Below are 12080 nucleotides of genomic sequence, written 5' to 3'. Positions count from 1 at the left end.
TCAATTGGGATCATCCCGTGCACGCAACTCGCAGAAAGAACATTCAGCGAAAACGGGTTACAACCTTGGTGACCTTAGGAGAGAAAGCCGTATTGAAAGGTCAATGAACACTTTATTGTACGGGAAGTCCAAAGGGGAAGTATCGTCGCCGGCATCGTCAACATTGACAGATTCGGACTCAAGTTTTTCGCATACAACGACAAGCTCTAAGAAGAAACGTGCATCATTTCAGCCAAAGAACAAGGCGCGAAACGAACATAGTAGCAAGATGTTCAGGAGAAGCGGGAAAAACAAGTCACATGATGTTGACGGACGCGGACAGTTGTTATCGAAAGGTAAGACTATTCGTAGTGGAGCGCTTCGTCGTTCTACAGATAGAGTGAATGTGTATATTCCGTGGCCGCATGAGTTCGTTCGAGATCCCACGCCGGGGAAAGCGGACGATTTAAAATATGAAGATCTCTCCATACCCCAGTTTGTGGTGGGGGAGTTAGAAATTATTCAGTCATCGCTTCGTAGTGTGGATACTCTTTCACGGCTGAGACATTTGCAGGACATAATGACTGATGCATTGCTGTATCCATGGGAACGAGTGCGTAAATTTCATTCAGTTGTATTGCAATGCCTCGAGCAGAACCAGCTGCAGTGGGGTGACAATTTCGAACATTTGCACGCAAAGTTTGTGCGTAATCCACCCACTCTAAACTCTTCACACGCATCGTCCACAAAGGGTGAACGTCGTACAAGGTATTGCGCAGCTTTTCAGTCGAATAGCTGTCAGCACAATAGAGATCATGTTATTGACGGGCAGCTAGAGAAACATATCTGCGGACCGTGTCTACGTTTACGTCGTCAAGAAAAGAGACATGCGGCCGCGGACTGTCCTTTTAAAGATAAACAATACAGAGAACAACATGTGAAGATCAATTCAAATAAAGACTGACAATGTACTAGCTCTGTGAACACTGATTTATGTAATTCAGTTGACAATTGTGTTTTTCAGAACAGTACTGATTACAAGGTTTTCGAATGCGATTCACGTTTTCATTTGGCTATGCCTACGGACACTGATAGTAATTTAGTGGACAATTTTTCTTTTGAAGACAGTACTGATTGCACGGTTTTTGAATGTGATTCTAGTTCTCATTTTGCTTTGCCTATGAACACTGATAGCATTAATTTAGCAGTCACTGATTCTTCTGAAATCAGTACGGATAGCAGGGTTTTTGAATATGATGCAAGTTTTCAATTTTCAACATTTAATGTGGATTGTACTGCCCACAGTTTTCCAGATTCCACTGTAGAATCTTGTCTTAAGACGACAGATGATTGTAATTTTGATCAAAATTTTGTGAAGTCAGCTTCATTTAGCAGTTTGTACAGTAGTGTTTGCTCATCCATGCAGGAATCTCATGATAGTGTAGGCTTCATGATGAGTTGTGACTTTCCAGTTTCGAATGACTTAGTTAGTCACAACTGCCACTTTTCGGATGGTAATCAGTATGTAATTGATAGGCTTCATTTTAGGGATTCTTTATTTGATTTGCATAGTAGTAGTGACATTTCTCTGCGTAGGAATATTGCAGGTACACCTGGTACACCTTTTCTGCAGCCTGCGTTGCCTAATAGCGACTGTGGCACTTCTGCATGTGCCCTTGGCGGTACATATGAGGTTTTTTATTATCCTGCACTTGAACATAATTTTTCTCATTCGCAATTACAGGTGAATTTTGCAGTGATGCCGTCCTGGGTCGACCCTCCCTTGGAGTTGTGGCCGCCTCGGTCTACTTTGTCAGTTGATTGGTTGGTTAACCTTCACACTCAAATTTTTTCTTCAGGACAACCGAATTACTGTGGTGCGCGTGTTCCCGTTCAAAGTAGTCTGGTCATTTCAGAGTGGCGATCTCTTCTTCAGAATTATTCTGACAAGATGGTGCTTGAATTTTTGGAATTTGGTTGGCCTGTCAACTATTTGTGTGCCCCATTGCCAGTGACTACAGCTCGCAATCATGTTTCTGCGCTGCGATATTCTGATCACGTTGATAGGTTTATTTGCAAAGAGGTGTCCCTTGGGGCTACAGTAGGACCTTTGGTTTCTAATCCGCTGTCTGTACCCATTGCACTTTCTCCTCTTTCCTCAGTCCCGAAAAAGGGTTCGGCGGATCGCAGAGTAGTCATGGATCTTAGTTTCCCTCATGGCACATCAGTCAATGATGGCATTCCTAATGATTCCTTTTTAGGTCAATCTTTTCATCTGTCTTATCCAAATATAGATGCATTATCTCGGCTTATTAATACCCTAGGTAGGGGTTGTTTACTTTTCAAGTTTGATTTACGGCGTGCTTACAGGCAGCTTCCAGTGGATCCCCATGACTTCCACTTGTTAGCTTACACTTGGAGGGATTCTTTGTTTGTTGATACACGTTTGCCTTTTGGCTTGCGTTCTCCAGCATTGGCTTGTCAACGCACAACCAATGCGATTGTTTTTATCTTTCAGGAGCAGGGTTATCATGCAGTTAATTTCCTGGATGACTTCTGTGGTGTGGATAGCACCGATCGTGCACATTTAGCTTTTGCAGCCTTTCGCAATCTTTTGTTGCAGCTGGGGGTAGAGGAAGCAGTTGACAAAGCAGTCTTTCCCACCACTTCACTCACCTTTATTGGTATAGCAGTGGATACAGTTTCAATGACTTTGCAGGTCACTAAGGATAGACTAGACGAAATTGAAATGCTTCTTGCGGGTTGGTTGAGGAAAAAGAAATGTACTAAGAGAGAGTTACAGGTTCTTATTGGCAAGTTATCGTTTGTTGCAGGTTGTGTCAGAGCCGGTCGACTGTTCATTAGCCGCATGTTACACACTTTACGCTCAGTTCGTGCGCACAGACACCACATTTTCCTCAACTCTAATTTTCGCAAGGATATCAAGTGGTGGTATTTATTTATTCGACAATATAACGGAATTTCGATTATTCCAGAGAATGATTGGTGTCTCACCGACAGTATAGTAGCCACAGACGCCTGTCTGTCCGGTTGTGGTGGATTAACACAGTCACAATATTTTCACACCACATTCCCGGATTGCATTGCCGAGCAGAACCTGGGCATACATAGTTTAGAAGCACTCACGATTGTTGTTGCGGCTCGCTTGTGGGGCCATGCCTGGGCTGGGCAGAGAATTCGCGTTTACTGCGATAACTTGGATGTAGTTCAGGTTTTAAATTCTGGCAGAGGCAGAGACGATTCACTTCTTTCAGCAGCGCGTGAGCTTTGGTTTTTAGCGGCGCAGCATGAATTCGAGCTTAAAGCAGTGCATTTAGCAGGAACAGACAACAGATTGGCAGACTGTCTGTCGCGCTGGCATCGCGACCCTTCCTTTGCCTCAGATTTCACTGCTAGAACATGTCATTGGGGCCTTGTTGAGGTACAGGCCCTTCAGGAGCATTTTATCTATTCTAGCCCATTTTAAAGGGCTTTCACCTTGTACATTTTGCACATTTTGAGTATAGTGCCAATATTGCTAGATCATTTTCTTGTCTTGTAGCATTACTTACTAGAGTCAGTAGTTGTACATTTTTCGGGGATTTTTAGTGGGTTTTCATTCTAGTTCTAGTACTTTTCTCATCGTTCAGATTCATGCATATATACATTTTCTTATTTAACGGTAGTTTCTGTTTAATCGAGTCACAGCTACATGATTTTATTTTTTGTTCTCAGTTTAATTAACTTACTTTTATGTCATTCCGAGGTTTTTTAGCTGTGCAAGGTATTTACAGTTTATTTCATTGGTTATACACCTACCTTAGTTTTCCATACTGCCTATATTTCGTGGTGGTATGGGGTTTTTGCCTGCAGTTTCTGTATTGTATGATTTGTAAAGCTACTTAGATATTATTGTACAGTACTTTGCACATTTTTGTGTTGGGGCAGTGGTCAATGTATGCCCTACTTTGTTTGTGGTAACTGTTTTGCTAGGTTGGAAGACTGTGATTTCGCACATTTACTTGTTAAACCAATTTTGGTCCAGTTTTGCCGACTAGCATGTTTATGGTTTCTGTTTTCCTCGGTAGCTGGCCTCATGTTCTCGAGGCTTCCGATGCCTTACTTCGGTGTAATGGTTTTAATCCCATTCCCTCCGGTCTTTCCCCATGACTCTCATTAATCCTTTTCACACTTGATCCTATTTCCAGGCGTGAATCAACAACTGAATGTACTCAAAGAGGATCTCCGGATCACCAGACTGGCAGCCTTTCGTCCGGGTACTCGTCGTAACCTTATCACACAGTTCCGCTCGTATCTGCTGTTTTGCTCTCACTTTCGTCTGTTACCCCTGCCAGCTTCTGCAGAAGTCCTCTCGTTGTATGCACAATTCATCTCTCGCTCCTTTCGTAGTTCAGGAGCAATTGTTAATTACATCTCTGGTGTAAAAACCTTGCATGTGTTATTGAATTACGCTACAGATTCATTTTCCGCTATAGAGCTTAAGCTTACCTTGGCAGGTCTTAAGAAATCTAACACTTGCACTCCACAGCAGAAGTTACCTATGACACCTTCCTTGTTGGTGAGATTGAACAGGTTTATTGACCTTTCTGATACTTTTTATGCAGCAGTGTGGTGTGCCATTGTCACTGGTTTCTTTGCTTTTTTAAGGAAATCTAATCTGGTGCCACCTTCGGCAAAAAGGTTTGATCCGGACCGGCAGCTCTGTCGCCGAGATATTATACTCAAGAAGGACTGTGTCTTGTTAGCTATTCGCTGGTCAAAAACCTTGCAGTGTCATGAACGTGCTCTTATCCTGCCACTTACTAGCTCTCCAGGTAGTGTACTGTGTCCTGTTGCGGCCTTCAGTCGGTTGTTTTCCTTAGTACAGGTGCCAGATACAGCGCCAGCGTTCTCCTTCATCAGACATGGTAAACTTGTTTCTTTATCGCAAGCATCCTTATCCAGGGCTTTTTCTAAACTGGTTAGTTTGGCAGGAGAAGATGTTTCCAAGTTTTCTCTTCACAGTCTTAGAAGGGGAGGTGCTACCCTAGCATTTGAGGCTGGGGTACCTTCTGAGCTCATTAAGTTGCATGGCGACTGGCGTTCCGATGCCCTTTCACTGTTTGTTTGTGCAGTGAGTAATTATTTGGGAATGCATGGTTATTTGGGAATGCATGGTTATTTGGTTATGCATGGTTATTTGGTTATGCATGGTTATTTGGTTATGCATGAGGACTGCATTAGAAAGATATTTTTGTGGAGACATGATGGGTGAATGGTTAGGCCGGCTTGGAATCTGCAGGCTGCAGGTTCGAGCCCCATCCATCGCTGACATTTGTTTCTGAGTGGCTAAAGTCCTTGGGCAAGATTTGAACCATGACTGTGCCTCAGTCGATGTAGCTGTATAATTGGGGACTCAGTAGGATAGAGGTTGCAATGCGAATGCTTTAATCCTATGCGCTTATAAAGGCTGCGATAGATTGTATGCTCCCCAGGGAGTTGAGGAAGTGTAAAGGGCCGTTGTGCCGACATAGATCCGAGCCAGGGGTAATAATTGTAAAGCGCTTTGAGCACAGAGTGGGAAAGCATTATATAAAAACTAACAGTATTGTTATTGTTATATTTTCGATTAAAAAGTTTGTGTTTGCATACCCGTTTGTCCTGGTTTGTACACCGGCTTGTCAGTTTGGATGAAAACAGTTGGCTTATCTGTCTTGAACCAGATAGTACTCTCTTCAGTAAAGCGAACATTTGGTTCTGTAGTAGTACCAGTCACTTTGATTTTACCTTCTGCCATCTCTCGATAATTATAATAAGTATTCTTAAACTTATCTGGAATCTGAAGACAAAAATCACATATATTTATTTCATTTTGAGTTTGAGGAATATGATGTCCTACTAAGAATTCTGTCATCTTCAAATTCATGATTGGCATATTGTGATTGTTAAATTCATTTTGCCAATTATTACAGGCCAACGTAACATCAGTATTAAATTTTGGTTTTGAAATACAGTCAACTGGAAGAGCTATAGAAAAGGTTGATCCAGAACAAAACATGCTTTCATTGTATCCCAATTGATGGCTCAACTGATAAGACAGTAGTAATACAATACCATAGGATTATAAGTTAACAATGGAATTGAACAACCCTCTGTACCTGAAATGAATATTATTGCCCAGGCGCAGCATAAAAATAATGACTACTCCATTTCCAGGTTGCTATCATGACTTTTGCTCCATGCACTTTACATACATTATTACAGGCACGCATGAGAACAAGTTGACCTTGTTGTAGTTTGACCCTCTAGTATGAGCTAATATAAAAGCTACTTTAGGTACCGAGAATTGTCAACAACTTTTCCTCCCATATTGAAATTCTCTATACCTGAACATAAAGTCAGAATGTACCAGTACTATGTAACCACTTGCTTTACAAAGTCCGTCTAGATACTCACCCCAAGTTGTTGATGCAAATGAGTAAACCCCCAACTGTTAAAATGATGTAAACAATGTAGTGAAATATGAAGATTTCCACACAGACAGATAGATCAAAGCTTGCCAGCCATCAGTAAAGTTGTTTGATTTTTATCAGCTATTGTCAAAGGACAATTATCATTTATTATGTTTTAATTTGATGCAAGATTTAAGAAATACTAGTACTAATAATAGTCAGTCAAGTCATGAGAAATAGAGAAATATCATAAAGCCACCCTTTACCTGAATATCAATACAGTGATCTTTGTCTGTCATTACATATTGTGAAGTGAATTCCACTGTGTTGTTCTCATATTCAGGACTTTCAGGTCCAATCTCAATATCAACTTTGATTTCCAAACCTGTCATATCAACTGGTGTTATGCACACTTTCTCTGTTGATCCATGAACCAGTACTTTGGGGACTGTGATGATATGACCCCTATTAAGAAAATATATAATAATTGTTAAGCATACATTAATTTTAATTACAAGTGTAAACAGATTTCTTGCTTAAAGTTACTTTGGCTATTTCAGACTCTTGTTGCCTTGAATTCTGTCTCAAAAGATTACTGATATCTTCTTTCAGTACATGTATATCTTGAAAACTTATAGGATATGTCCAGCCAGGCTTATTTCTTCCTCCTAAGTACACTGGTATTGATTATTGCTATCAACTTACATAACAGTTTGGATGAGAAATAACATCTCTAGCATGCTCAAATTTGAAATTTTGTAAAGTGACACCACTGCACTTGGCACTTGTTTAGCCATTTTGGGGATATCCTGCAAGCCTTGATGGGATAACCTCTGATGTTGGCATCATTTTTACCCTACTGCTAATACTGTCTTGACTTTCTCTGTTGTTACATGGTAAGACAGAGATGTTGAAGGGTAATAATGATGAGGTTTTTGAATGACCAAAATCAATCATGTACAACTTGTTTTAAAGTACAACTCTTCTTGTCTTTGCCACATATATTAGAGAAGACATACCATGTACGTAATGAGTGGCCAGACACTTGTTACAGCTGATTGGACAAAAGAACAATATTGTTTAGTATTGGTTTCTAAGTTAGTCTCCAAGTTTGCTTCACTTGTGGAAGTGTACAGTGAAGTACTTGAAGATTTTATGATCTAATCACAGTTGGATACTGATAGGTTTGCCTGAATGTATAGACAACTTTACATGTATCATGTATCATGGTTATAGTTCCATACATGTATAGTGCACAAGGAGTTGTCTACTTTTCATTGACTAAGTATTGCTGTCTTTTCAGAGATATTCGGTCATCAATTTTGTGTTTGAATGAGTCCAACTTATAACTATGAAAAAATGCACATGTTTATAGTAGAATTACTTACTATAAAAATACATGGGACTAGTATTTCCAGACAAGGCGACTAATTTGTGTGTGCACTCTGGTGTTTACTACTGATATTATCTCTAAGTTTTAGTGTAACTTCAACAATGTTTGTCAATGTTGTAACAAATGTTGAGACAAAGTTGGAAACCAATTACTATTTAACCTATCAGCATCTATGTAAACATTATCATTCTTTATTTTGTCGAATCGGCTGTAATGCTATGTCATCATGGATTCAAAATTCTATTGTGTTACCATAGAAACTTGCCAAGATGGTGGCAATAACCGTGAGAGGTTGCCCACTGGTCGAGTTACGTCACTGTGCTTGCTCAAATCTAATATCTTCACACATATTATCACTGACAAAGGGGCTCTATCTAATCTCACGTTGTCTGAGATCGTATCTTTCTGCGACCCCTGATCTGTGGGGTTCTTATCAGATTATCTCGTGTTTTTTCAACTTGCTCGCGACTCGACTCCTACAGTTAACGCGATGGGTTGTATTTCGTTGTAGCTGCAATAACTGTAGCGTTTGTTTGGTTTCAGTGGTTCTTTCTTTCTGTTTTTGATATTTTTTCGTTCAGTCAGTCATTTACCCGGAATTTCCTGTTAAACTACAGGACGAAAGAAGATCAAAAACAGAAAAACAACTCCAAAAAATCAAACAAACGCTTATACATTTCGGCCATCAAACCATACTGACCCTCCCCACCCAAACCCAGTGTTTTATGACCCATTTGTTTTACAATACATCTAAAACTCCAACCTTAGTACAGATGAAGATGGGTCAGAGGCACACTTCGTGCATCTTTGAGAAACACATGCAAAAAACTAACATTGACAACAAGTTCAACAAGAAACATTTCTCAAAAAATTATGCTCATTTGGGATGTTTCGACCCCTTACTCCTTAGATCCTACCTTTCGCAGTTGACTTGGACTGCAAGCAGCGCCATCACAATGACGGCAACCTCCCGCATCGTGGTTGATATTATTCGAAAAAGCACCAAAATCTTTCGATAGTAAGATTCCGTACGTCTCTCGCTTGGTGTGCAATATGTGAAACTTAACGCGAGCTGATCAACTGTTGATTTATAAGGTTTCGCAAAGGCGTCATCACTACTGTTGATGTTTGAAGATATATGCATACGCGCACTACTTTTCTTGGTAGGTCCTTCTAAAATGAACAATGGAAGTGAGATGGGTTACCATTTTACGTGATAAGTAAACAAATATTAATTATTGAGCTTAGAAGGTATGAAAACATCAATATTAGTATCATAATAATATTTTGGTAGAAGAATATTACTACGCGCAGCAAAAGTAACACGGTTTAAACTTTTGGGACTACACCAAGTGACGTCATAGATTATATGTAAACAACACCTCGGACAATACATCTCACCATTCAGTGACCGGATGCGATTAGAGGGACGACGTACCAGGGACTGTAAAATTCTGGGAAATCTGGAAGATTACTTTTTTGACTTCCGCTGGATGTGTTTTTAGACTGGCGACACGGGTGACGGGATCTCCATATTGCTCCAAGAAAAACAGGCGAATGAACTTCTCGAAGGCCGGTCCAGAAGGTTATTTCTTCCCTGAGCTGCATCCATGTTTATACGATACTGCTGAGGGAGACAGTGGAGAGCAGAGATTTTCGTCAATGGATATATGTCGGATGCATTACGGAGATCCCAACTAAAAATTCCAAATTCAGTAACACCTTGGAGGAATTATACTGACAGTATAATTCCTCCAAGGTAACAGCAAGTTCGCCGAGAAATTCAGAATATATGTCTGATTTTCGGTCACAGACACTTGTGACTACGATTATTCAGTACAGAGATAAAGCGATGATTAGGGAAGAACCGTCTGGTCTGGTTACGTGGGAAAGAGTGGGTAGGCCGGAGAGGGGGGGGGGGGTTACTCCCCCTTATATGTGCTGTCCTTTAGGGTGCGTTTCTAGCCATTTGGTCTAAAATGGGGTCTTGGTTTTTTCGAGCTGAAAAGTCGAAAACCGGGTCCACTGCATTATATTCGATTTTGCTTGGTCTAAAATGTGGTCCATTGTCCTATACCAAATAACTGCCATTATATTGCCCCAAACGGTTGCCTCCTAAAGAAAATGTATGTTGGTTAAAACATTCATCATTTTAGAACCTGTAATGATCTAAAATGGGGTACTGATTTCTGTTCAAAGTGGGTCTAAAATGGGGCCTGGGGATTCCAGCACTGGCCACACAACCATATCACTGAGCTGGTCACTGGTACCACCCCCGCTGGGAAGGATGCGTCGTTTTTCGAAACAGAAAAAAAATTGTTGTTGAGAGTAGATATGAAATAAAACTTCCTTGGTTCGCGGAAACAAGTACACAAAAGCTATGGCATGCATGTAAATATCGGCGGCAGTTTTCGCTCGTGTCGCGTTGTAACAATACACGATTGTTATGAACAGGTCTAAGCAGTGTCCGGTACGGTGTGGTGACAGGAAAGCCTGCTGTTTTGTCCCCCCTTTTCGACGAACCTTCGATATTTCTTTTGGTATATAGGTGAAGTCAATAAGCACGTGGGAGGTACAAGGGTCTCCCCTTTTACACGTTATACATCCATGGTGTAAGGTTAACCATTCTAGCGGTACGGATCAGATTTCAGAGCTTCCCAAGCATTGGCCCCCACAAGGGGAGGGCCAGGGATTGGGGATCACTTTTATCTTAGAAAATAGAAATTAGCGGAGTATTACTATTACATTTTACTTTGACTCATGTTTTTGTGTAACGTTGCATTATTTTGTGATTTTAGCATGGTTCCACTACTGCCACCGGTTCCAAATCCCACTGCCACATTGTATAGTAATATGATAACCAGTGAAATGCAGTGAATTGACTGTTAGTTATGATGTGCGTAGAAGAGTGGGTCTCAAGAATAAATGGGAACAGTGTGACAAGATATTGGATAATGTGGTGGTTTGGAGATGTTGACCTCTGTTCTGAGGGTGTCAGTTGTGTGCTTAGCTAGTATTTTGGAGTTCAGCTCAGATCCAAGCATAGGCACAAGTGTGGCAGTTGCTGGTGTGGGGGACACTTATAGTGTCCCCCACACCAGCAACTGCCACACTTGTTTTAAGCTCTTGGAATATGTGCTCCAATCACAGGGTAAAGGACAAATAATCAATTTTGATCTCGCGATTTTCCAGATTTCTATGAATATTATTTTATTTATATTTCAAATAAAGTTTTAAATATTGCCACCATAACTATTGTTTCCTCTCACTGTTTTTGCATGTTTCCTACAGTTATGACTTAGTTATCAGAGTTTACCAACTTTGCATTAATTAGTATATTGCTAATCCTAGAACAAACTCACAGGCTATTTGCCCAATTAACACCTTGTGCAGGGAATTGAAATTCTGACTGTTGACACTCAGTGCCAACGTACACAACAGCCAGTGGCCATATCTACATGTTGCGGCCAAATTACATGTATTACTAGTGTACTCATGCTCATAGTCACATGTGGAGGTACCCCGGGACCCGTTCATGCTTTTCTTTACATGTGAAATTGGCTGAAGCTTTCAGACCTTTCCAAACTGTCTCCATCGAAACAAAATGGGAAAATGAATGATTGTCTGTAGTAAGCGATAGAGTCAGTTTCTTTGGCCGGCTGGGAGGGGGGGGAGGGATTGGTAATGGCGTCACTCAGTTTTTGAAATTGGCAGATGGGGGGTCATCCTGTTTCGAAAGATTTGGATAGGGGGGGGGGGGGTCATTGTATTTTTGATTTTGATGGAAGAAAAAATCCTTGAATTTACAGTGGCATGACCTTGTCTCAATCTGATGTGTAGACGAGATAGGCTACGGCTCTTTTATTTACCTTTACGTCATCGTAATTGTGTCTTTTACATGTGTCTTTTGTCCATGGGTGTTACTGCCTATCTATTGTTACCGCCTATCTCATAGATAGATGGTAACACCCAGAAAAGAAAAGATACATGATGGTGCTGTCTTTTAAAGCTTGGAAGTTATTGCCTAAAAGGCTCTGAATAGCCTAAAAAGTTGGCTTAAAGAGTAAACACCTCCAGAGCTTCTAAGTGGAGACCCCTAGGACCCCCACAAGAGGTGGACATATCCCAGTCTACCCCCCCCCCCCATCACTAAAGAGAGAAAACAAGCCACAGAAAACAAAAAGGTTTTATATCACCAGTCATTATCACACAAAAAGTAAGTTTTGTTTCACCACAAAAATTAATCCCCCCCCCCC

The 12080-nt window shown here is 40.8% G+C and overlaps 1 protein-coding gene across 5 annotated transcripts in view; it reads right to left on the bottom strand.

Moving 5' to 3' along the window:
• Window positions 1–8890, bottom strand: part of LOC144443875 (pregnancy zone protein-like) — a 40538-nt gene extending 31648 nt beyond the window's left edge. For all 5 annotated transcript variants that reach the window (XM_078133462.1, XM_078133467.1, XM_078133463.1 and 2 more), the window contains exons 1-3: window positions 8742–8890; window positions 6698–6896; window positions 5632–5818 (exon numbers count right to left, since the gene is read on the bottom strand). In XM_078133462.1, coding sequence (XP_077989588.1) covers window positions 5632–5818; window positions 6698–6896; window positions 8742–8800 — 445 coding nt within the window. In that variant the 5' untranslated portion in view covers window positions 8801–8890. The remainder of the gene's footprint in view (window positions 1–5631; window positions 5819–6697; window positions 6897–8741) is intronic.
• Between the last annotated feature and the right edge of the window lie 3190 nt (window positions 8891–12080).

The sequence above is a fragment of the Glandiceps talaboti genome, chromosome 12 (genome assembly GCF_964340395.1).
Source record: "Glandiceps talaboti chromosome 12, keGlaTala1.1, whole genome shotgun sequence".
Lineage (NCBI taxonomy): Eukaryota > Metazoa > Hemichordata > Enteropneusta > Spengelidae > Glandiceps > Glandiceps talaboti.
This window is presented reverse-complemented; position numbering and strand designations above follow the sequence as displayed.